Source organism: Sphaeramia orbicularis, chromosome 5, assembly GCF_902148855.1.
Source record: "Sphaeramia orbicularis chromosome 5, fSphaOr1.1, whole genome shotgun sequence".
NCBI classification, from domain to species: domain Eukaryota; kingdom Metazoa; phylum Chordata; class Actinopteri; order Kurtiformes; family Apogonidae; genus Sphaeramia; species Sphaeramia orbicularis.
The window spans coordinates 46,881,083-46,905,559 of NC_043961.1; the positions used below are offsets into that span (position 1 = coordinate 46,881,083).

Below are 24,477 nucleotides of genomic sequence, written 5' to 3' on the forward strand. Positions count from 1 at the left end.
ATTTCTACACAATATTGTTCAATCATTTGTGCATTAACAGGCACCCCACATGTTGTGTATTTTTGTATTTTTGAATGTTCAATGTTCATTTATGGCAAACACTATAATTTACTGAGTGTTGAACGCCTCACAGTGGACTCTTTTGTGCAACAAAGCTGCAACATACCGAAAACCGAAAGTGAAACTTAACAGTGCATAGCAGTGTTGCCTCACAGCAAGAAGGTCCTAGGTTCTATTCCAACCAGGAACCTTTCTGTGTGGAGTTTGTATGTTCTCCCCGTGTTTGCGTGGGTTCTCTCCAGGTACTCAGGCTTCCTCCCACCATCCAAAGATATACACTGATAGGTTAATTGGTCAAATTGCCATTAGATGTGAATGTGAGAGTTCCCTAGCGACCGTAGTGAGGATAAAGGGGGTTCAGAGGATGAATGAATGAAAGAAATCTGGACATGGATATTAACTGGAGTTTTACTGCTGTAATCCTACTTTGTATGTTTTTGCCAAGGTTTTACAGACCACAATCATGAGTGCTGTTGTTATAGTTCTCTTTAGGAAATCGTTGACTAATATTATAATCAAGATTACCAACCAAAAAATCTTATATTGCCTACATGGCTCATTTTCTTCTAAAGCTGTATCTTGTTGTTCGGTATAAAACTGCTGCATCATATTTGACTTTTAAGAACACCAGGTGAAAGGTTGGTTTTGTTTAATTTTGTGTCAACTTTATTCAGCCAAGTCAAATATAGTCGGGCCAAAACAGAGCTCTTGTCATTTTTTTCTCAGAAAATCCTGACAGCTTTATCTGCCAATCTACCATTTGGAGTCCATGAAGGTTTTGCTGTGTGTATACTGTAATGACTGATGGATGTGGCTCATAGTGGACAGACACCTGCCACATGGACCATGAACACATCAGTCACTGAGACCTTGCATCAGTTCAGGGCTGCTGTGTGCTTTGAAATAAGATTTCTGTAACAGTGAAACAACTTCCACATATCAAAAACTAGCCTTTCAATTGTTCTGATTGGGATTGTTCTCTTCATATTTAAAGTGTTTAGCCTTAAAATTGGCGTGAACACAATTTAGTACCATTTCAAATAGAAACATACACTACATACAGACTTAATCACCCTCTTAAATAGTGTGCTATTAAAATACAAAACAATATGAAAGCAAAATATGATGTACAATATGTAAACAAAAATATTTTTCCTGAAAGTTATATTTGTGTTCACTGATAGTAGCTCACTTTGCATATAGCTCAAAAATCTACATTGATTTTAATCTACATCAATAATCATGATCAGCATTGGAAGTGTTTCTGTCCAATATTTCTAATGATTTTTCTGGGGACTTTTTAAACTCAATTGTCTTAGTTACTTTTCTTTTACCATGTCCTCTTTCTTCTTCCTTCCTCTCAAGTATGTTACTTTGTTTCTGTCCTCTGATCACTCTCCTCCTGTTGTCTTTTGTCATCAGGTCTTCAGACCATGATGCCGAGCCAGCAGCCAAGTTACCAGGGTATGATGGGAGTACAGCAGCCCCAAAACCCAGGACTGCTAAATTCCCAGAGAGCAGGCATGGGAGGACAAATGCAAAGCATCATGGTTCAGTACCCACAGATGCCATCATATCAGGTATGACAGATTTCAGTCACTGTGTAAATATATATATATATATACAGTATGTATATATATATATATATATATATATATATATATATATATACATACACACACACACACACACACACACACACACACACACACACACACACACAGGGTGGGGAAGCAAAATTTACAATGAACATTTAGTTGTTTTTTCTCAGCAGGCACTACATCAGTGGTTTTGAAACCAAACATATATTGATGTCATAATCATACCTAACACTATTATCCATACCTTTTCAGAAACTTTTGCCCATATGAGTAATCAGGAAAGCAAACGTCAAAGAGTGTGTGATTTGCTGAATGCACTCGTCACACCAAAGGAGATTTCAAAAATAGTTGGAGTGTCCATAAAGACTGTTTATAATGTAAAGAAGAGAATGACTATGAGCAAAACTATTACGAGAAAGTCTGGAAGTGGAGGAAGCAACAAAAACATACCAAAGCTTTTATTAAAGCTCTCAAATCCAAAATCCTAAAGGATCCAACCAAATCCATGAGAAAAATGGCAATTGAGCTTGAGGTAGACAACAAGACCGTTAGAAATGCAGTAAAATATGATATGAAATTAAAATCTTACACAAGAACACCAAAACACTTGTTGACAACAGCAACAAATCCAACTTTAGCAATTTTTGGGAATCATGTTTATGGCCACCTTCTAGCCCAGATCTAAACCCTCTGGATTATGCTATTTGGGGCGTTTTAGAACATGCTACCAATAGAGCATCACACAGCAATGTCGACTTTCTTAAAGATACTATTAAAGAAGAATGGGAGAAGTTGTCACCCGAATATTTGAGGAACACTTGCGCAAGTTTCAGAAAACGTTTGAAGGCAGTTATTGAGAAAGAAGGAGGACACATAGAATAAAAACATTTTCTATTATGTAAATTTTCTTGTGGCAAATAAACTCTGATGACTTTCAATAAACTAACTGGTCATACACTGTCTTTCAATCCCTGCCTCAAAATATTGTAAATCTTGCTTCCCCACCCTGTGTATATATATATATATAGTGTGTAATCAATACAATATTATTTAACTGTACTTGTAGTCAAAATGTACATAAGGGTACATAAATACAAATATGACATTTGTGGCCCTTTACAGTTTGAGAAAATTCTCTTGAGAAAAGTATCATTTTTTAAGATAAATGATTTCTTTAGAGATGCATGGATCTTACAGAGCAGCAGACTATAGCACGATGTTCTTACCGACTATGATGCATTGGTATAAATTAAACAGTTGTAGACGTTGAGCATCTGCCATTGTGAAATGCAACATACACATAAGTGCAGTGGCAAAATGAATCCAAAAACTTATCAAATTGAAGGACCTAAATTCTATCACCACCGCTATTACGATCCAAAGCTAATTTAGCAGCTAAATTTGATTACATTATTCATTTATTTGTTAATTTCTAATTTTCTGTCAGCTATATGGAAAACTGCAGCCCCATAATGTTTTGATAAACATGACCATGTTCCACAGGTGTAAAACAGCCCCATCTGGTGCACAGTTAAAATAATGTACACTGAAGTCTGAAAAAGGTTAAGGCCAAAACAATGCATTTAATCTGGATCAGGAATGATCTACATGTTACTAAAATGGTGTACATCCTTTCATGAGTGTCATAAAGTCAGAGTAAAATTAGCAAGAACACCAACTTCAGCTCTTTCTGTTAGTCGTGTCTTTTTCCTTAACTTTCTTGGTTTGTTATAAACAGACGGAGCACAGTCCTGTTATTTTTCTCTTTAACTGTCTTTTTCTGACCTTTTATTCTTTTCTATTCTTATCCCAGGTTCCAGTGGGAAATGAAAATCAGCAGGTTGTGCAGCAGCAGTACCAGCAGCAGGTGATGGTCCCAGTCAGTCAGTCTGTTCAAGGACCCATGCCTGTCTACTACAGTGTTATCACTCCCACACAGCAGAATAGCACAAGGTGTGTATGAAGACATCACCTTCATACAAATGAACCTACAGAACACTTCATTTCAGAGATGCACAGCTCTCATTGTATTTGTAGAAAAACAAATAGGTAGAATCAAAGTATCTGCCACAGGGAATTTGTTGATGCCGTTTTTCATTTTGTTGCTTTGTTGAACAGGAGTGGTGTTTTTAAGTGAAGGATCAAAATGTTGTGTAGTTGCATATAAGAAGAACCACTAATGTATTTTTAATATTTAATATACTTCTTTGTATATTTGGGATTTTGTAATGCCTGAGTAGATATGAGTTACATAAAAGTCATTGCAAAGCACACATTGTGTGTTTAATTACATTTGATTGTGTAGGTCTCCTAACTTAATAAGTTGGTATACAGTACATGCATGAAAACATTCCTCCCTCTAGGCCCAACTGCCGTTCAGTGTCATCTCTTTCCTTTGTCCGTTTCAGCCCCTCAGTAGGTTACCTGCAGCCCCCCAGCTCTGAGCAGTATCAAATCACACAATCACCGTCCCCGTGCAACCCACAACAGTTGCAGCAGCAATATTCAGGTAAGGTTTCATGCATAGTTCAGTTAAGTCTTTAAGAAGACATAGCCCCTGGTTTATAGATAGACATCTGATGTCAGGGGGTTGTCAGTTGATTCATCTTGTTTCATTATTGGATCATTATTATGGTATTACTACCAGCAGCACTAGTTCATACAGAGTTTCAGTGTTTCTTCCTCTCCTCATGCCCTTAGACACCTCATTTTTTTCTTCTTTTTCTTTTTGCTTCTTCTTTTGTTTAATGGGTGACATTGGCCTGGTGTAATGTCCTGTAATTGGTCCAAAAGGCTGTACAAAAACACTGTCAAGACATGAACAAACCAAACCATGGTTTTATCTGGTACCCCCTCTTAATGTCATATCTAGATGTAGCTGGAAAGCTGTACAGAATGTAGTACGTATCATAAAAGTGCCCACAAAGTTCCTACTGCCTTAATTTTTTTAATTTGTTGAACAGACAAAAAATTGTACACATTTATTTATTCCTCTAGGTTAGATTGATTGTATGTCAGAGTAAAGGCCGAATGTAAAAATGCAAATAACAATCTATGAGATCAGACAACACTTTATATTTTTATTCTCTAAATCCTTACAATGACTAATAGGAGATTTAAATTTAGATTTCATTCCTTTAAAAAATTGGATAAAGGTTTCCAGTGAAAAGTTCAATCATAGTTGCACAAGATGATAAACCTTTTAATCAATGATGTTAAAAATAATTTTCAAAGAACTGTAACATTACACTGGCCTTGAACCACCATTTGGCCTTAAGTAAATGTTGATAATGGTTACTTTATCTTTTGCCATCTGCCCTATTTGTGTGTCACACTTGGGTTTGTGTTTATTTAGATGAAGTCAACAATGTTATTCACATGTCTTTGTGGTAATAGTTCAGTCCCGATTTTCTTTCAAATTGTTTTTATATATGTTTGTGCTTTCTCAGGAGTACCGCCTCCTGGTCCTGGGGTGATGGTTATGCAGCTCAGTGTCCCCAACGGACCACAGCCATCCCAGAATCCTCCTCTGGTCCAGTGGAACCCTTGCAAGTACTACAGCATAGAGCAGAGGCCGAGCAAACCTGGAGAACTCTACAAACCTGACAACACTCCACAGGTATACACTGATGTCAGAAGGTGAAACGAATGCACTGGAACATTTACTAGCCTGTGAGTCCCCTTGTGGTCGTCAGAAGGTATAGGAATGTTTTCATTTACTTCCCCTTTGCTTAATGGCATGTTGCTAAATTAAATGCTAGTCTGTGAGGCACCTACAGTGACATATGGCTAAAAATGTTACAAAGTAATTGAAGTATTTTGGATTTTGACTCATTTGTCCCCTTTGTGTCCAGGCCAGTACACAACTGACGAGTCCCCTGGCCTCCCCTACTCAGTCTCCCACCCCGTCTCCCTCCGGCAGCGTCAGCAGTGTCTGTCCAGGTCTGGGACCACTACCGCTTATATCCCAGTTTCCCCGGCCAGGAGGACCAGCTCAAGGTGCAGAATACCATCTAGGGTTTCAAATGCATACAGACATGAACAGATGGACCAGAACTTCACTTTAAAAGCTACAGTTGTTTTACTGCAATGACTGTGTATAAATAACAGAACCAAAGTAAATATTTAGTTCTTATTAGGTTCAGACTACACAATATCTTTGTCAGTTGTGATGATGGTCACTCAGTCAGATGATGGAGTCATAGAAACATGAAAGACGTTGCACTCTGACCAATGTCATCTTTGCCATCTTGCCATGTCAGCTGGAAGGAGGTGCTTGCAACTGCCTATAAAATTAAACAGTGGCATCTGAAGTAGTATGTATGATACTGACTGTCTTGTGTTTACAAAAGCCTAAAAAAGATTGTAGACTTGTTTTTGGTCACATGTATAGAACAGTGTGAGTTGTCAATCTTTACAAGAGCACTTGAGGTAAGTTCTCTTATGAAAATAAGTCCATTCAGTGTTATTCTGTGGGGCAAACTAAACACTCAAACTATACCTTGTCAAATGAGGGTTTTTTTTTTAGAGATTATGTAGATTCCATGAAATTGAACCCTAACCTAACCGTAACCCTTAAATTGTCATATTTCTTATTAAGATATTTAATGTTGTAAAAGGTAGGTGTTTGACAGCTATATTGAACAGAATCTGTCAGCCATGTAGTTGGAAACCAACCAGGCATCTGATAGGTGAACAGTGAGCCTGTTTACATGACCATAAAAGTCTGATAATTGGGAGTAATTGGATAATTGTAATGATCAGATCTAATGCATTTACACGCACTTAAAAAAATGCAATAATCAAAAAACCCTTTTTTAGATGCTGCAGTCCATTATCAGATTTCTTTCAGAGGACGTACATACGTAGCGATGGTAAACTCAAACTTCCTGTTATTGTCTTTCGCTCACGCTTGACTATGTAAGCAGAGGTCTGCGTTCTCAGAATGCTTTTCTAGTTCTGAATGTTCTAACCTAAAAGTCTTTCACTTCTTCTACTGTGACCTTCTAAACCTCAAGTAGCCTTGAACCTGTAAAGCCATCATAAGGTTCACCTGAGCTCACTACACAACTGGCACTGTGCCCCCTTATCAAACTCCTGACCTTTTGAGATGCAGATTTATTTTACTAATACATGAGAACACATACAGCTCTTGCATCAGATTCCTTCAGTATCACTCTGACACTAGCCTCAATAACACGGTCTTCGATCTTCACTAAAATGCCCTTTGTTTTGTCTTGAACATTCCTTATATTCTTGTTTTTGGCTCCATGATGCAATAAAACCAAATTTGGTAAAAAGTATTCTTGTTCTGGATATGGGTCTGAGCCTGTACTGTGCTCTGTGTTTAGGTGATGGCCGCTACTCTTTGTTGGGGCAGCCTCTCCAGTACAGCCTGTGTCCTCCACCCCTCATGCATGGCCAGTCCTCCTACAGCTCTCATCAGGTCAGTACTGCACACTGGACTTGTTGTATAAAGGTCCTGATATTGACTGTTATGATGTGAAATTTTCCTTTGTCATTGGCAGGTATTTTTACAATGTCAGCACAGGCGGCATAACTAGATTCTGAAGTGAAGTTTTTCACTGACCGACTTAGTCAATGCAGAACATTCTGGTTGTGGTAGTTGAATTCATAGAAATGGCTTAAGCCAAGAAGAATCCACTAATGCTTATTGTATTTAATGGCTTAAATTGCCAGCAGTTTGGCGAAGTGGTTCAGTCTTTATGCAGGTACAAACTGATCAAACATTCAGAGCTGGGCCTTGGCTTGGGTTTTATGCTGCTGGTGTGGGGTCCAGGAAGAGTCTCACAAAGTGCTGATCATGTCTCAATAACACTGTTACACACACAAATACAAGTTTCACCTAGGCTGATGGAAAAAACATAACAGCACAGTAGTGTTTTAATTCAGCCATTCACTAAAAAGCTGCAATTTGTGTTTCTGTTGTCAGATAGCTGAACAACAATGAAATGATCATTTAATATGAAAACTACATCTGCAGCTGCCCTTGGAAAAAAACAAACAAAACAACTTTATTATGTAAGCACAGCATCAACTTGCAGAATAAAAAAAATACTTGCGTGGTAATGACAGCAGCTGTGCCGAGACTTCAGCTTCATTGAAATGTAAATAATCGGCAGCAGAATGCAGAAAAGAGGTCTTCATGCTGTAATATTTTTGATTTCTAATCATCACTTTGTGAAGTCTCAGCCTCTCATTCATTTAGTGCCTTGAGATCATTCAGCTTTATAATGATGTGTCGCATGTTGTGTGTTCAGGGCCAAGGAGTTATGAAACATGGGGCAAGAGGAAAGAAACAGACACTCAAGTCTGCATCGACAGACCTCGGCACCACTGATGTTGGTAAGTTAAGGTTCACAGGTCAGTGTAATGTCCATCAATATCCTTTAGGTGGTCTTGGCTTTAGGAATCTTCACTTGAGGTTGTGGATAACTAGACTCTTCTCCAGACTAGTGTTGGTGTAACTGCTCAACTTTAAATTTAATTTAATAAATCTGCTGTATCTGCATAAATACAAAATTGAGTAGTCACTGGTTTACACTGGTTTACTTTACTGTGGTCATTACAGGGGGCATTATAACCAATGAAAAGTAGCCAAATAATTCTTCTCAGTGAAATATACAATTAGATGTTTAGATGACAATTAGATGTTTTCCATCTCTAAAGTAATACCTGAGACAATTTTGGACCAACTACCATACTGTGCAAATATCTTAAGACACCATTAGGTTTGTTGTTGTATGCATTCTCAGTCCCTGTATTAATATACATACAGCTGTAATATACAGAAAATATGCTAATGTCATCAAAAACAAAAATTTCAGAAAAATGTGAATATTGTTGAAGCAGATGATATGTATGGTCTATACCGAGATGAGGGATGATAGACAGCCAAGTCAGGGAGTCAATCCAAGAGAGTTAAACATGTACTAAATCCAAACAAAGATCTCACTACATTAGGGGTGCAATAGTACAGGTAGCCCGCGGTTCGGTCCGTACTTTGGTTCTTGGGCCACAGTTTTGGTTCGGTTTCGGTACGTGTTTTGTGTCTAAAGAGAACAGTTTTGTTTTTCCCAACATTATATTTTTAATTTTGCTTTGCAGTGTACTGAATAAAATAACACTTTCTGTACTGAACAGTAGAACCCTTTCTTATTCCTTGGCTACTTGTATACAGTAGCATAAGACAGGCAGGTGCACACATAAGGCCGAAAGGGAGCTTTTTGTTTTTTAATAAATAAATTCCTGCTCTGCATAGTGATGTAAAAGAAAATGGCGGTATAAAAACATCACGGTATCTACTGTACGCATGTCCTTATAATAGCATGTCATGATATTGTATGTGTGTCATAGTCCTGCAATGGGTTGGGAACACTGGGTCGCAGGTATGGGTAGAATTAAACAAGATGCGGGTGGGTCGCGAGCAAGGAAGTCACAAAGTAAAAGAAGATTAATGGTTGAAAATAATTTGCAGGGCATTTAATGATGATGATCATCTAATTTCACTGTGGTTGATCCACAGCCAGTTTGTTTTATTTTGAAATGAGCTTCCCCTCTGTTTACATCCAGCCACAGACAGCACTGAGCAGCACATATTAGAGAGTTATTGATGGTGTGTATTTTAGCCAAAAATAAAGCCCTTAAAAGTAAGTTACTGTGTAGACAATGCGTTTAATTACAGGTCAGGTTGTGGGTTTAATGTACGCGGATACGAGCAGGTGTGAGTTTGCAGGCAGACAGTCTCTGTCCACACAGCACTGTACATTCTAGACATGATGAAACTATGCCATTGTCGTACACTGTTGTATTGACAATATTAATGCTTTCTTGTATTGTTTTCATAGAAAGTCAAAAGTATTGGAGATGGATTCTTAGTCTGGTTAACAAATAGTTTTTACCACCGCCAGGAGGTATTGCGATCGCTTTGCTTCGTGTGTTTGCGTGTTTGTTTGTTAGCAAGATAACTTGGTTTCAACCCAATTTGATGAAAAATACAAAACTAGTGAGATCTAGAAAACCTGTACTAATGATGACTAAATTTATCTTTGAGAACCACACAGATGAGCTTTGGGATTTCCATGATCATAGGAGAGTCCATGATAACAACTAGGACAAGTTTGAATTTCTGGGTGGGTTGATATGCAATTGCTCTGTATTTTCTAGAGTTTTTGTATGTTTACCTCAAAAATGAGTGCAGTTGTCTATCCTTGATACAACTTCACCCCAGTGGATTATACATGTGTCCTCTGGGCTGTGTCCTGGAGACCTTCATGTTGCAAAACATATTTTTGCACAAAAAGACAAGAAGCTGGTTAAGAGATGCTTGAAGTATCTGAAGGTACTGTTCAGCCAGACAACCGTGCTAACACTGTGTGCTTGTTTTTTTGTTGTTGTGTGTGTCTGTGCCCAGTGGTGAGTCGAGTACTGGAGGTAACAGACCTGCCAGAGGGGATTTCACGTCCAGAGGCTGAAAAGCTCTTCAACCAACTGTCGCTGTGCGGTGCCAAGATCCAGTGGCTGAAGGAGCCACAGGGAGGCAGAGGGGGAGTGGTAGGCTGCGGCCCCTGTCCCGTCATGGGACCCCCCGGACCGGGAGCCGTAGCTGGGCCCGGGGTCTGTGCGGGAGGAACCGGAGTTGTGAAAGGTGACGGCAACGACCCTGCTCACCTGTACACAGTAGTGGCGGTATTTCCCAGCACCATGGCTGCCCAGAGTGCTTCCTTCAAACTTAACAACAGTGGGGCCAGTCTCTTCAAACTTCGGGCCGCCAAAAAGAACTATGACCTGCGTGTGCTGGAGAGAGCCAGTTCTCAGTGAAAGGAGAGAGAGGGGGAGGAAAGACGAAAAGTGAAAGAGACAAAAAGAAAGACTCTTGGCAGACTGGGGGAAAAGGAAGGAGGACTGGGGAGGACTGCTCTTAGTGTACAATTTAAAAACAAAACGACAAAAAAGAAAAAAAAAATTGAGTTGATGTGTCAAATGTAAAAAAGGGAAGAAGGTGTGAATCATAAGGTGGCCGGTGTTTGGTTGCAAAATATGATTTTGTTTGTTTTTATCCATTGTTTTTTTGTTGTTTTTTTTTTTTTTGTTTTGTTTTTTGTTTTGTATTTATATAGCAGAAGAGCACACAAGACAGCATGTGTTTCACTGTTGCTGTGAAATGTGTGCTGCCATCATGCAAAAACACACATACAGAAGAGACAAACACACATGAAGATACATACAAAAACGCAGGCAACAGGGTCACGTAGCACATAAATAACAAAAACACACTGGACAGTCGACCTCAGTCAAACCCTTTCCTCCTCTTCCTCCTCCTCCCTTCCTCCTTTTCTTGCTTTTTCTGCTTTCTCTTCTCCCTCAGCGCTCCATCACCCAATCTCACGTATTTATACATTTTCATACGCACAGTTGCGCACTCTCTCTGCTTTCCTCGTCTCTCTTCTGGCCATGCCTCATCCTGCCTCCTCTTCTCTGTCCTCTCATGTACTCTATCACTGCTCTCTCCTCTCTTGCTTTCTGTTTGCCTTACTGCTGTTGTGGGTTTCTGTATTGCGCTGTTATTTTTTTCTTTCTCAGAAGTTTTCTTTCTCTTTTTTTTTTGTTTTTTTGGGGTTCAATATATTTATATAAGTGATGTAAGGAATAAAAGAAATCTATATATTCAGTGATTTTTCTTTCTTTCCCCTGAGTGAAGAAGTTTAGGCCTTCCTTTATCCTTTACTCCCCTCCCTCTTCATCCCTCTACCCGTCCTCCATTCATTTCCTCCTTACTGCCCTCTACCTCACTTTTTCTGTCCTCTCCTCTCTCCCACAAGTGCCCCTCATCTCCCCCGTCCCGTCCCGTCCCGTCCCGCCCCCCCACCACTCCACCCCAGACGCCCCCATTGTGTTTGCGTTTTTTGTTGACAGCTGTGCAGAACGTATCAGAAAAAGTAGTTAAAGTGCACAATGATTGCATATGTCTACTGTAAATTTTATTTAATCTGTTATTTTTTTGTTTGTTTTTAAAAATATAAAAGTTGAGGAAAAATCTATCAAAACATTCTCGGTCTCATGTGGTTCATTACTGAATTTTAAGCTAAAGCTGATTAGTTAAAGTTAAATACAAGAAATTGGGGCGTCCTCATGTACAGGTAAAGGGTTGTTTATTGATGTTAGCTATCTATTACTAGTGTAGAAGCTGTCTCTGTGTTAGACTATATCCACAATAATAGCCTCAACAAATGCTGATTTCTTCATGGAGATATCTAAAACCCCGAGGGTTGTTCTTGAGTTCTTCAGCTCCTCTCCAGTTGTGGCAGCATCCAACATATTAGATGCATCTCGGTAAATGTATTTTGTGCTCATTTTGAAATTTCACATAAAAAAAATGAATGGAAAATCTGGGGAGGAAAAATACTCACTGAACAGCACAAAAGTCTGCATTTTTGAAATAGGGTAAATGCACCTAAGGAGAAATGGAGAAAAGACTTTTCCAATATATTCCGACATGGTGAAGATTTAATTTACATAATCAGCTGTTTGCTGTATCTTCCCAGATATTCCAGTAAAGTGTGGAAAAAAAATGTGTTGTACAATAGTAGTGGTGTAAATTGATGAGACTACATTATTCCCCAGGCTTGTTTGTGAAAAGATATCACACATGTTATATGAAACCAGCAACAGAATGTTTGTTTCTGTTTAATCATCTATAACGTAGGCTTTAGTGTCACCATCTGACCACTTGATCCGGCCTTGTTTAGTCATTCAACCCATTTATGGAAATGAATGTAATTCACAGCTTCTTTTTCCAAACTTTTCACAAGTTTTCCTCAAATTTGCATGAGATTTGGACCATACCTGGCTACTCTAATTTTAGGAATTCTTTCAACTAACATCAAAAACCAACCAACTCCCAGCGCAGATCTATTGCCAATAAGGTAATCCTCCATGGGAAATACATAGCCTAGTCATTCTGGTTTAGTGGCAGTACGTTTTTAATGTAGGACTTAAATAGCTATATGTAGAAATGATAAATGTACCGTTTGACTATAGGTGTTTTTACTCCAACTTAATTAGTTTCAGACTTTCTAGATATAATCAAATCTGAGCTACAAGTGTAAAACGTTTATTATCCCATTTTTCTTAACTGAGGTGTCTCACAGTGTGGACCAAACAGCCAGCCTGTAGTCTGGATCAAACCAAAGCTATGGTCCCATTCATGTAAAATCTGAAACCACTTTATGTGACAGTTTGGATTTTCAGACCATTCCCAGGAACCTGTGTATGGCTATTTTCAGTAAAAACAAAATGGGAGTGAAATTGAAGCAAATCAGCAACATATTTAAACTTGGACACAAAGACACAGCACACACCAAGGATGATGTCAGGATATTTTATTCCACTCCCAAAAGTAAAACAAACCAAATGTAGAGGATATTAAAAAAAAAGTCTTGCTGTAAACTTTCAGAATCTAACTTTTGTGAAAAGGGTGTAGATCTTAACATTTTTACACAATTAGACTAATTTGTGTATGAAATGATTAGGAGGCCATATGATCTCTCTCTTCTTTCTGTTAGATCATGTTTTGCATCAAAACTTGATGGAAGAGTTGGACGTGGACTAGTGATGTATCCTGTAACTTTTAGAGCAGGTCAAATGATCAAGTTTTAGTTATATAGCACCAAGTCGTACTGAAGGTGATCTCCTGACACTTTACATTTAGAGCTAAACCAGACTCTTAATAAGCCAAGAGACAGGGTTGGAGCCTGTTTATCACTTAATCCATAAAGACCCAGTGCTGCTTTTGTGGCATTTCACAAGTGAATTTTCCTCAGTATTTAACCTTTCTTAAGTGATTTATCACCATTTATTGCAATATTACCTTTTCAGTGTAAATCATGTATATATATATATATATATATATATATATATATATATATATATATATTTAATTCAATGATCATGTAGAAAATCTCATTAAAGTTGAGGGTTATTATATTAGAAACAGAGAAAACAGATGAAAAAGTGAGTTTTTCAGCAAAGATATCAATAACTGAACATATAAACAAGTGTTCCCATCCACTGTCATTTATCAAACTCCATGGGTTTTACTGATGAATCAATGTTGTAGTAGATGACAGTGTTTCCACGTTCACTACAGAGCCTCTGAACATCCAAATGGGTCATATCCGATGATCATGAAAAGATTTACAAACTGCATTTTACACCAATTATTTACATGTATTAATAGGATGAGTGGATTAACAGATATTAAACTGTTTATATCAGTCGATGATTATGGTCGACAGTGGATGTTTGGGTCTTTATGGGTTAAACAGCATAAAGAGGCCCTGGCTAACATGAAGTAGAATGGTAACAGAAAAAAAAAAACTCGCTAACTGATGAATACAAAACCCTCTGTTACTGTGTTAGTACTCATACTTTTATGATAGACTCAATGTGTGTCAACAGGTTTTTTTCCTCAATACAAGATCTCAAGCTGGTAGTTTAACAAATGAACAAAAAAGAAAAACTTAAAGGAGGCTTTTGTCCTTTTCCACCTTTTCTTATCAGTTTCTTCATCAAACTTCAGGAAGCAGAAGTGGACACTGCCTCCTCAGCAGCTATCACAGCCTCATCAATGTGACGATCACTCATCATCAATTTCATCGCAGTCTCTGAACTGGAAAGAGAAGACACTTTTTTTTTCATCTTCATATGTTGTCATTTTATCTGGTGATGTTCTCTGGCACTGAATCTCTCCATCTGTTGCAAAAGCTGTAGAGTAGTGGTGACAGACATGGGACATCTTGTACTGTTTTCAAGTGCCGGTTTAATTCCACGTGTTCTCCTGAGAGGCCATATTTAGGCTGGATTTTGAAGAGGGACTTGGGCTTTATGTTTCTTCTTAACCTTTTTGGCAGTTTACTCCAAAATGTCTTCATCTTATGAATTACTTGTGGGTTTGGCAGCTTTGGTCTTTTTCTCCTTCACTCCAGAGTCTTGACTATCTGTTCCATCACGTGGACAACAGTTATGTTCACTCCTTCATAAATAGCCTGTTTGATTTAGCAGTAATTTGGGGGTGGTCTAGTGTCTGGAATGAAGACAGCTGCCAGAAACTTGTTTTTTAGCTACATGATCCTCAATAATAACTTCACCCTCTGTTCGCTGTCCTGGGTGGGCATCTCAGTGCTGGATCTGCTGCATCCACTGGTGACATCTGAGGTAAGTGGGTCTGTGTCCTCAGAGGGATCCGAGTCAGAGGAACCCACAAGGTTAATAATAAGGAAGCGCATGGTGGAAAACTGATAGCGGTGGCAGGAATATTACTTAAACCCTGAAGTACAAGTCCTGAAAATAGAGTGCATGCAAGTGACACTTCTACAACTTCAATTTAGTAAATTCAACAATATAATTAACCAATTTTCAATGTTCATACTATGTTGTAGATTCGTCACCAGTCAATACAAGTAGATTTGTGTAAAAAGCGCAGCCAAACTATAACTAGTAGTAACTTACCATCACCTCAAGGTGGCAGTAGTTCAACAATAAAAGTCCAACTGAATGGCTTTTCCTAATTAGCTTCTGTCCACTGAAATGTGTGAGGGGCTTTTAATTTGAAAAGGTAAAGGACTTTTGTGTTGAGTTTGTCTAAACAACACAACGCAAAAAATTTTAACAGCACAAACAGGAGCAGATCAGATGAGGTTTTGTTCTAAACATGACCGACTGTACTTTAAATACAGAGAATAAGAAAAAAATATGAACACTGACTCTAAACTGCCATTTCAATCAGTTCATTTCAATTTCCAGACAAAGCTGCACCAGTGCTCACAGCAGGAGAGGGCTAAAAGTCTTCATATAGTGACCATCTGCTGGGAGCATTTCTCATACCCTGGTCCATCAGTGACCAACACCTGGAACAGGTTCAACACAGAGGACCTGGTGCACATGGCAACATGGACGTCAGGAGACGGGGACCTGTTTGATCAGACTCAGCTGCTGCCTGTGGGAATTAATGGACGAATACCCCAACCCTTTAACTCCAATGTCAGGTACAAATATTCATCATTCAGGTGGAACTGTGTGTGTGCATTATTATGCAAAGCCTTTTATTTCACAAAAGTAAAATGGAAATTACAGGCATTCCTGCATACAGTTCTATAACTTCTATTAGTATTTGTAAGTTTTATTATTTCTATTCCTATTTGACTTCATCTGTCACTGCAAACCATACTTTGAGGACTTCTTTGTTTTCCTGCTTCTATTTTTCATGTAGCTGAATCATAACCTCTGTGTGCACAATTATTAAGCAAATGAGTATTTTGTTTGTATCATTATTTTTATGCATATTATTCAACTCCACACTATAAAAATGGAATTTCTTATGGCATTTAATCATTCTGCTATGATATATGTTTGTACAATAAGAGGGTGTGGCTTAAAATGATTACCACTCTATATTAAGGGGTGCAGAATTAATAAACAACTTCTTTACTACATGTAAAATGGGTAAAAAAAAAAGACATTTAACAATGAAAAGTCAAAGATTGTAAAATACATTTCAGACAGATGAAACTCTCTTGAAATAGCTCAACTTCTGAAGTGAGTTTTGTTGCAATTAGTCAACATGGTCATAAAAAATGCAAGGAGAAGAAAAGATGCGAATTAACAAGATTTAAGGAGAATCCAGTGGGAAGCTACCACAAACCTACTGACCTTCAGTATCACTGTATTCCAGAACTAAAATATACCTGGGATGTCTAGAAGTACATGTTCAGTGGTCAGAGACATGGTCAAGGTGAGAAAGGCTTAAATACAACCACCACGCAACAAGACATCAGTTGAAACATCAAGACTGAGCCAAGAAAAAACTGAAGACGTTAGTTCAAAAGTTTTATGGACTGATGAGACTGAGATCAGAGTAACTCTTGATGGATCAGACGGATGAACCCACGGCTACATCAGTGACAGGAACAGAGCTCCACCTCCACTCAGATAGGTGGAGGTGAGGTTGGTTTTATTAACCCTGTCATGCATAGTGGTCACTACAATGGACAGTTATTCTACAGCTGTTCTATTGTTTATTCATGGGTTTTGTTGTTTTAGTTCCATATCAACCAACATAGTGGAGCTTATGCATCATCCCAAACATTGCAATTCATACAATTATTGTAACTTTGCTGCTCTTGATGAACCTGATCTGCAGTAACATGTTTTAGTGTAAATCAATTGCTAATTGTTATTAGACTGTAATTAACAGTTTTCTGAAACTAAAAGTTTTGTTTGTTTGTTTGTTTGTTTGTTTGTTTGTTTTTTGTATATCCTCCTGAGACCCAGCAATCCATTTTGTCCTCTGTAGGGGACAGAAGTTTGACAGTTTAACTTAAAAAAAAATACTGTCCATTGCAAAGGACATTCCATTAAAAAAAAATCAATAAATAAATAAAAATAATTTTTAAAATGTATCTGAAAAACTGTTGCATAATGCACTTTCCAATCAAGACAATTTTTTAATGTAAAAAAGCTAAAATTGTCAATTTCCTGGGTCTCAGGAGGATATTATCTCCATGAAATGAGTAATAACTAGTATTAGAGTACGAAAAAAATGTGAGAAAACATATGATTAGCACTCATCAAAAATGTTTTTATGTCATAGTTTTCACACAGTATATCACTTTCTGATTATGAGTTTTAAATGCACGTTTCTTTGCTTCAAAAATTAAATGCATGGTGTCCAGCTGAGTGGACATTTTTGTAACTCCACGAAAAAAAGGTTCATAAAAAAAAAAAAAAAAAAAAAAAAAAAAAATCAATTGCATTGCTTTTTTCATGCCTAAAGAGGAATAAAAACACTCAAGAAAAAAATATTGACTAAGGTTCTCATAACTCATGCATGAAAGGGTTATAGAAGAACTAGTGGACCTTGTTGGGTCCAACTAGCTCAAGATGTACTCAGAATCAACTCCCAAACCAACTTTCTGCTTTTAGAAGGCAATTTCATCAAGTAACAGTACAGGAAAAGTCTGCATCTTTCAAGAAGACCATGAATCTTATGCGGGACATTGTTCCACCCCATGCACTGAAGTACTCTAATGTGTGGATAGGCAGTAAAGGCCTTAAAGATGAATAATAACATGTCTTCCTTCCTCATCTGACCTATAATTGTGCACACAGTGTAGAGAAATATACATCATGGATTCTTGTATAAATCCATATTTGATCAATCCATTCCCACTATCTCTCTCTGTATATATATATATATCACCTGCAGACCTGAATTCAGTGGTACATATGGACCCATAGACCAGGGAGGAGGAGGGTGGGGTGCGGTCCGTGCTATACTTCACGATGAGTACATGCAGACCATATGGCTGCTTATAAGATGGGGGTCAATAAATGGAAAGATGGGGGGGGCTGGGGGCAGATGAATAAAACGGGGAATAATACGTATGAGCTGGGGGAGTGAGTTCCCCATAAATACCTCATCTCTCTCTCTCTCTCTCTCTCTCTCTCTCTCTCTCTCTCTCTCTCTCTCTCTCTCTCTCTCTCTCTCTCTCTCTCTCTCTCTCTCTCTCTCTCTCTCTCTCTCTCTCTCTCTCTCTCTCTCTCTCTCTCTCTCTCTCTCTCTCTCGTATGGACGTACACCTGCAGGCATCAATGTAACATGTTCAGCTGCATCTTAATCAATTAGGTTTTATGTTCCATTTTACAGTCTGATTGAGCTGCCCGTTCCGCATAAATCCTCCACCATGTTGCCATGTTGGCATGATCGGCCCTTATCGGCCCTTATCTTTACACTGGCTCCCTGTCTCTCAGAGAATAGACTTCAAAATTCTCTTACTAGCATATAAAGCACAGAATGGTTTAGGCCCAAAATACATTAGAGACCTTCTAGTCCAGTATGAACCATCCAGACCACTCAGGTCATCTGGTGCAGGTCTGCTCTGTGTTCCCAAAGTCAGAACTAAACATGGAGAATCAGCGTTCAGTTTCTATGCTCCGTATATCTGGAACAAACTACCAGAAAATATCACGTCTGCTGAGAGTCTGAGTTCTTTTAAGTCCAGGTTAAAGACTCACCTGTTCACTGCCGCCTTTGACTAAAAGGCTTTTGACTTTTTAAATTTTATATTCTCTTTGAAACTCTGCACTGCAACTTTTACTTTAATATGTGTGTGTTTTTCTTTTTCTTTTATTTTATTTTATTTTGATTTTATGTGTTGTTTTCCTACTCGCTGTTTTTAATCACCTTTTATATGTTTCTTTTATAATGTTTTAAATGTGTTTCTTTTTGTTTCTTTTATTTCAATGTCCTGTGTGAAGCACCTTGAATTGCCTTGTTGCTGAAATGTGCTATACAAATAAACTTGCCTTGCCTTGCCTTGCCCTTATCCACGGTCCTGAAACTTAATGAGGTCATCTCCCACATTGCAGGTGTGGCTGTCACAGAAAATTAAATGTTTCGTATATTTTTAGTTTACATTAAAGATGAGTGTTCAGCTGTTCGACATGTAATAGGGCCTACCATTAACTTAAAAAAGAATTAGGCCTGTTTTTTCATGATTAAACCCCCCCCCCCCCGACTCTCTGTTTTTTTTTTTTTTTTTACAAATCGCACCCTGCTGATTATTCTAATCACCATTATGATGTATTATATTGTGATATTACACAGCCTGGCCAAAAACACATTTATTGGATCACCTTTAACTTGGATTACTGCACACATTTGCTACATCATCTTTTATGACATGCAATTCAAATGCAGTGTCACTATAAATGTCACATTTATTTCCCTCCATAGTTTAAATAATTTTTGTCCCAGATCTTGTATTGATGATGGAGAGTCAGACCGGTTTGGATAGTTTACCCATCACATCCCAAAGATTCTTCAGAAGGGTTCAGGTCTGGACTCTGTGTTGTGGAAATGATGTCTCATGCTCCTTCAGCCACTCTTTCAAAATCTCATCCTGATGAATCCTGCTATTGTCACCTTGGAATAAAAATCCACTGATGTTCCGACATGGTCATTTAGTTTATTCAGGTTCATTTTATGGACACAAAATTTAGCTGAACCTAGAAATGGCCAACTGAATCAACCCCAGATCATATCACTGCACCCACTGGCTTGTCCTGTAGGCACTAGGCATGATGGGTAATCACTTCATCTGCCTCTCTTCTCACCCTGATTCACCCATCACTCTGGAACAGGGTCTGGATCTGGACCCATCAGACCATGTGAGCTTTTTCCATTGAAACACAATCCAATCTGTCTGCTGTCCATCAAACTGGTGGTTGTTTAAGAAATGAGAAGCTACTCACTGCATCATTTACGGTTAAAGAACATGTTGCTGCTGAAACATCCAATGGGAGGATCTGAACTATTTGCTGAGGTAAATCCACGTGAGGACTTTTTTTGGCCACGGTGCGTAGATTACTATAAGTGGCTATAGGCCAAGTAAAGTAATAAAATAAAAATATAAAAGGAAGTCAGGTTGTAAACTGGTACCAAACATCTTAAATTGTTATATTTTCACTTGACATCATTTGTGCTTTTATTTTCTAACATTACTTTTAACTGAGCTGTGAGACAGGAGTCAGGAACTCTAGGGTTTTACCACCGGCTGGGAGAGCTTCTCAGCTTTTAAAGTGCTCAGCTGTCCCAAGCAGTCACATGGACCCACACCCACACACTCACTAATACACACTAACACACACTGAGCGTCAGGGCTGCTCTGCTGGCATTACTCATCCCAATCACCCACCTGTTGGAGCCTCATTTGGAAAGCTGACCGCTTAAAGGACTGAACCCTGAGGCTGCTAGAAAAACTAGAAAGAGTCCAGGAAGTTTGGAGCTGAAGGGACCTCCTGAAGGTGGAGAAGAAGTGGAAGTCAAGCTCCACGGTCAGTTGACATTGAGCGTGCATCCAAAAATAATGATGCAACCCATACTAACACTAACCCGGACACATTTAAGGGCTGAGCCGTTGAATGATTGCTTGTTCTTGTCTTTAACATGTGTTTTACATGTGAGTAATCTGAGAAGGGGATGTCTCTCTCTAGATATTTCTTCAAGTTACAACTGAGTCTGTTTTTAAACTTAACTTATATCAAGTTGCCTCAGTATCTACTGCATCCTCTCGTTCATTACTGATAACTGAAATGAAAACCAAACATCAGACATGGAAAGGAGACCTATCAACAACAATGTGGGGATATTTGTGACAGATCTAAGGTTATTAGCCTAAATTGTGACTTGAGGTGACACTTTATGGACACTTTATTAATTTGCAGCTGCTGTAATGATGCTTTGTGTTTTCTGTCCACAGTGCCCTCTACTGGTCCACACTCTCCACAGCTAGAGGAACATGGCTCATTATGACTCGTGAGTTCAGAGTGTAAAAAGAAAATATGTGCAACTGTGTGTAGGTGAAAGATGCAGAAATTAAAGATAGATAGATAGATAGATAGATAGATAGATAGATAGATAGACAGACAGACAGACAGACAGACAGACAGACAGACAGACAGACAGACAGACAGACAGACAGACAGACAGACAGACAGACAGACAGACAGATAGATAGATAGATAGATAGATAGATAGATAGATAGATAGATAGATAGATAGATAGATAGATAGATAGATAGATAATTATTAGTTATTATTGGGTTGTATTATTACATTGCCATGGGATGATGTAAATCACAGTTTGTGTTTTGCATGCAAACATTTGCTGCTCCATGTGACATGGGCTCTTCACTGATGACAGGTTAGATGACAAGGACTCTGTGGATATTCATGACAACCCGCCGCTCCCTGATAATGTGGTGAAAGAGGAGGACAACACGGTAAGACATCCAATATTCACCCCTTACCATATGGCAAATGCATTAAGGGGCCAGCTGCAAGTCATGGGTGCAAAAAATACAAGTATATAATAATAGTAATAATAATAATGGATTACATTTCTATAGTGCTTTTCAAGGCACCCAAAGGGCTTTACATTAGTGATCCATTATTCATTTACTCCCACATTCACACTCTGGTGGTGGTAAGCTACATGTGTAGTCACAGTTGCCCTGGGGCAGGCTGACAGAAGCGTGGCTGCCAATCCATGCAAAACGGCCCCTCCAACCACCACCATATAAGCACACAAAAATGTACAGTTTTTCCAGAAAAGTGGCATAATTATTGACTAACCTGACTTCTGAAGAACTAAAAATGAGTACTTTGGTCCAACATGTCAACTTTATGTCTATGAACAAACTCAACTCATCTTAAGTCTTTTTCATTTTGTATATTTCTTTAACAGTATTATGCATCTGTGGTCCTTACAAGTTCTTATTTTCATTTTGTGTGTGATTTTAAACTGTTACTCTTCATCATAATTTGTTAGTTTAAATAAAGTTAGATTACGGTGGCCCACAGGTGCAAACGTGCTTCATATACAGAAACGACTCGCATATTAAAACAAATGCCAGAGGAAAATGCTGAAAATACAGAAATGTGCTGGAAAAACAGAGAAGTGCTGCAAATGTGGAAACGCGCTGCAAAAACAGAAAAGCACTGCCATTACGGAAACACGCTGTAAGAAAAGAGTGCTGCAGAAACTAAAACTAGAACATAATGTGCTGCACACTTTTAATACCCTTTGGCCAAACATAGGGTAAGATTCTGTTGAAAGTTACTGCCCTCTAATTTAGATTAGATTGTCCTTGTGTAAAATGTATTACATACATATTTATATTTGAAAGTACTCAGATACTATAACTGCACAAGGTACAAGGCCATTTGACCTTGAAAAAGTAGGTCAAGGTGGTTTATTTTCAATAGGCTTCTGCTCCATGCCAAAATACATCCACAGTATAAATTTGAAGCAGATATCTCAATGCATTCTTCAGATAATGCGATTATGTTGTTGAATGGACAGATGGACGGTTGGCAGACAGATGACAAAATGATTACAATACCCCTTCGACCAGAAGTTGGCCGAGGGGTAACAAGTACATGAAGAAAATGCTGTATATCCACTCACACAACATTAGTGCTCCAGGCCTCCGGGGTTAGCGCTGAGTTTTCACCCGAGAAAGACAGCGATGAGAATACGTACCTTTTTGTCTCCGTGTGCTCTCTCACGTCAAACATCACTTCCCTTTTTCACATTTGCCAGAAATATATAATCGTCATGGAAAAGGACTTCCTGCCAAGCGTCAACACAGTGGGGACTCCTATTATTTGGGACATTTTGTGTTTGATGCAAGGTTCTTGTGTTGGCGCGCTGTCATAATCCAGTTATCCCCTAACCCTAAGACGTAACCCCGGCCCGGGCGAAATGCCCCCAAAAATATGAGTGCACAGTGAGACCAAATGGAAAAGAGAATGTATACAACCTGCCTGACCGATTTGCCAAACATTACATTTGCCGATGTTGCAAGGTTCATTGAAAAAAACTCCTTAACCACAAAGAACAAAATCAATGAAGGGTACAAATTTTTCCACAACGAATTTGTCCATGAATATCAAGGTAAGTAGAGAGCGATCAGGCTGTTACTGAACTGCTGCCTAGAAAGACAAGTCATTAGCATGTTCACATAGACATAATTTATGTCTAATGTACAGTCGTCCTTACTAAAGCATTATAGTCTGCTTTGAATGAAGCATTATGGCATCAGTTTGTTCTGTTTAGGGTTGTCCAAGGGGATGTCTTCTATTTAGCGACAGTAATGTTAGCCGAATGCTATCAGTTACCCTTTTTTTCAGGTAACATTTGTGTTTATGTTCGTGTGTGTCTGTCATCGTAGTTTTTTTGAGGGCTAGGGTCAGGGTTAAGATTAGTTAATAGTTAATTTTCAGATGTGTAATGTCTGCTGCAGACATACGTACTACCCTTTTTAATCACAAACTTTGGTCCCTCATCCTGCTGGATCACCTGAATCCATTTCCACCTAACCTCACTGTCCACAGGAAAAGAATGAAAAGACAGATAGGGCTGCTTTTGGGCAAAACAAGAGCAACCTGGAACACTACAAAAACTGTTGTTCTTTGCTTGTGCCGTAGTTGCCCTGATAGGCGAGGAAGTAGAACAACGCAACGACTGCGTATTTCCAAAAATCCAGAATTTGTGAAAAAGGTCTATCCTTTTACCTTTAACTGTTCTTCTGCCTGAAACCACTTTACACTTATTCTTTCATTGTGTGCATTCTTCTAACTTTTGGTCTAAAATTGAAAACCTTATTGTATCAAAATGTTATAAAAAAAAATCTAGTTATAACATCTCAAAATGTACTTTTATACTTTGAACATGACATGCGTAATCTGGAATTTATAGTTAATCTGATCATTTTATTTGGTAAATTCCACATACACAAAAGTGTCTTTAACCAAAAAAAAAGCACAAAAACCCTGACAATTTATAAACAACTCTTCAAAATGGACTTGAATTTACTCTCTGCCGTATTTTCGTTTCTCTATATCTTTAATATTTTATTTATTTATTTATTTTTGTGTCTGTAAGCCCTTGCATGGTGTTAATTTATATGTTAGGATGGTTTTTCTTTTTGACATCTTGATATTTGTTTAAAACTATCAATTTTTTGTATGCATCTATATATTAAAAAAAGATTTATTTTAATTAATTAATTAATTAATTAATTAATTAATTAATTAAACTGTTCTTCTCACTGTTTCTTGGGCAAAAACTTAGTGCTGCCCCTGGAGGCCTGAAGCACTTCCGTTGTGTGACTGGATATGCAGTGTTTTCTTCTTGACTTTTAGTTTCTGCAGCACTCTTTTCTTACAGCA

At 38.3% G+C, this 24,477-nt stretch overlaps 2 protein-coding genes and 1 long non-coding RNA gene across 14 annotated transcripts in view; 2 read left to right on the top strand and 1 right to left on the bottom strand.

The window, feature by feature from the left end:
* r3hdm2 (R3H domain containing 2) overlaps positions 1–11,732 on the top strand; it is an 87,835-nt gene extending 76,103 nt beyond the window's left edge. For 7 of the 9 annotated variants that reach the window (XM_030134365.1, XM_030134370.1, XM_030134367.1 and 4 more), the window contains 8 exons: positions 1,483–1,640; positions 3,475–3,614; positions 4,070–4,170; positions 5,111–5,280; positions 5,516–5,660; positions 7,013–7,107; positions 7,943–8,027; positions 10,096–11,732. In XM_030134365.1, coding sequence (XP_029990225.1) covers positions 1,483–1,640; positions 3,475–3,614; positions 4,070–4,170; positions 5,111–5,280; positions 5,516–5,660; positions 7,013–7,107; positions 7,943–8,027; positions 10,096–10,502 — 1,301 coding nt within the window. In that variant the 3' untranslated portion in view covers positions 10,503–11,732. The remainder of the gene's footprint in view (positions 1–1,482; positions 1,641–3,474; positions 3,615–4,069; positions 4,171–5,110; positions 5,281–5,515; positions 5,661–7,012; positions 7,108–7,942; positions 8,028–10,095) is intronic. The other 2 variants (XM_030134366.1, XM_030134364.1) reach the window with 1 other exon arrangement.
* LOC115419532 (uncharacterized) lies at positions 1–23,982 on the bottom strand. Its single transcript, XR_003935437.1, has 4 exons — positions 23,971–23,982; positions 12,818–12,825; positions 5,382–5,386; positions 1–137 (listed from the first exon to the last, which is right to left on the bottom strand). It is a non-coding gene; the product is annotated as an uncharacterized LOC115419532 (long non-coding RNA).
* Positions 15,544–24,477, top strand: part of LOC115419531 (SH3 and cysteine-rich domain-containing protein 3) — a 26,393-nt gene continuing 17,459 nt past the window's right edge. The window contains exons 1-3 of one of the 4 annotated variants that reach the window (XM_030134375.1): positions 15,544–15,727; positions 21,002–21,057; positions 21,446–21,524. In XM_030134375.1, the coding sequence (XP_029990235.1) occupies positions 21,041–21,057; positions 21,446–21,524 (96 nt within the window). In that variant the 5' untranslated portion in view covers positions 15,544–15,727; positions 21,002–21,040. Of the gene's footprint in view, positions 15,728–20,463; positions 20,577–20,681; positions 20,702–20,829; positions 20,882–21,001; positions 21,058–21,445; positions 21,525–24,477 lie in introns of those variants that run through there. The other 3 variants (XM_030134374.1, XM_030134376.1, XM_030134377.1) reach the window with 3 other exon arrangements.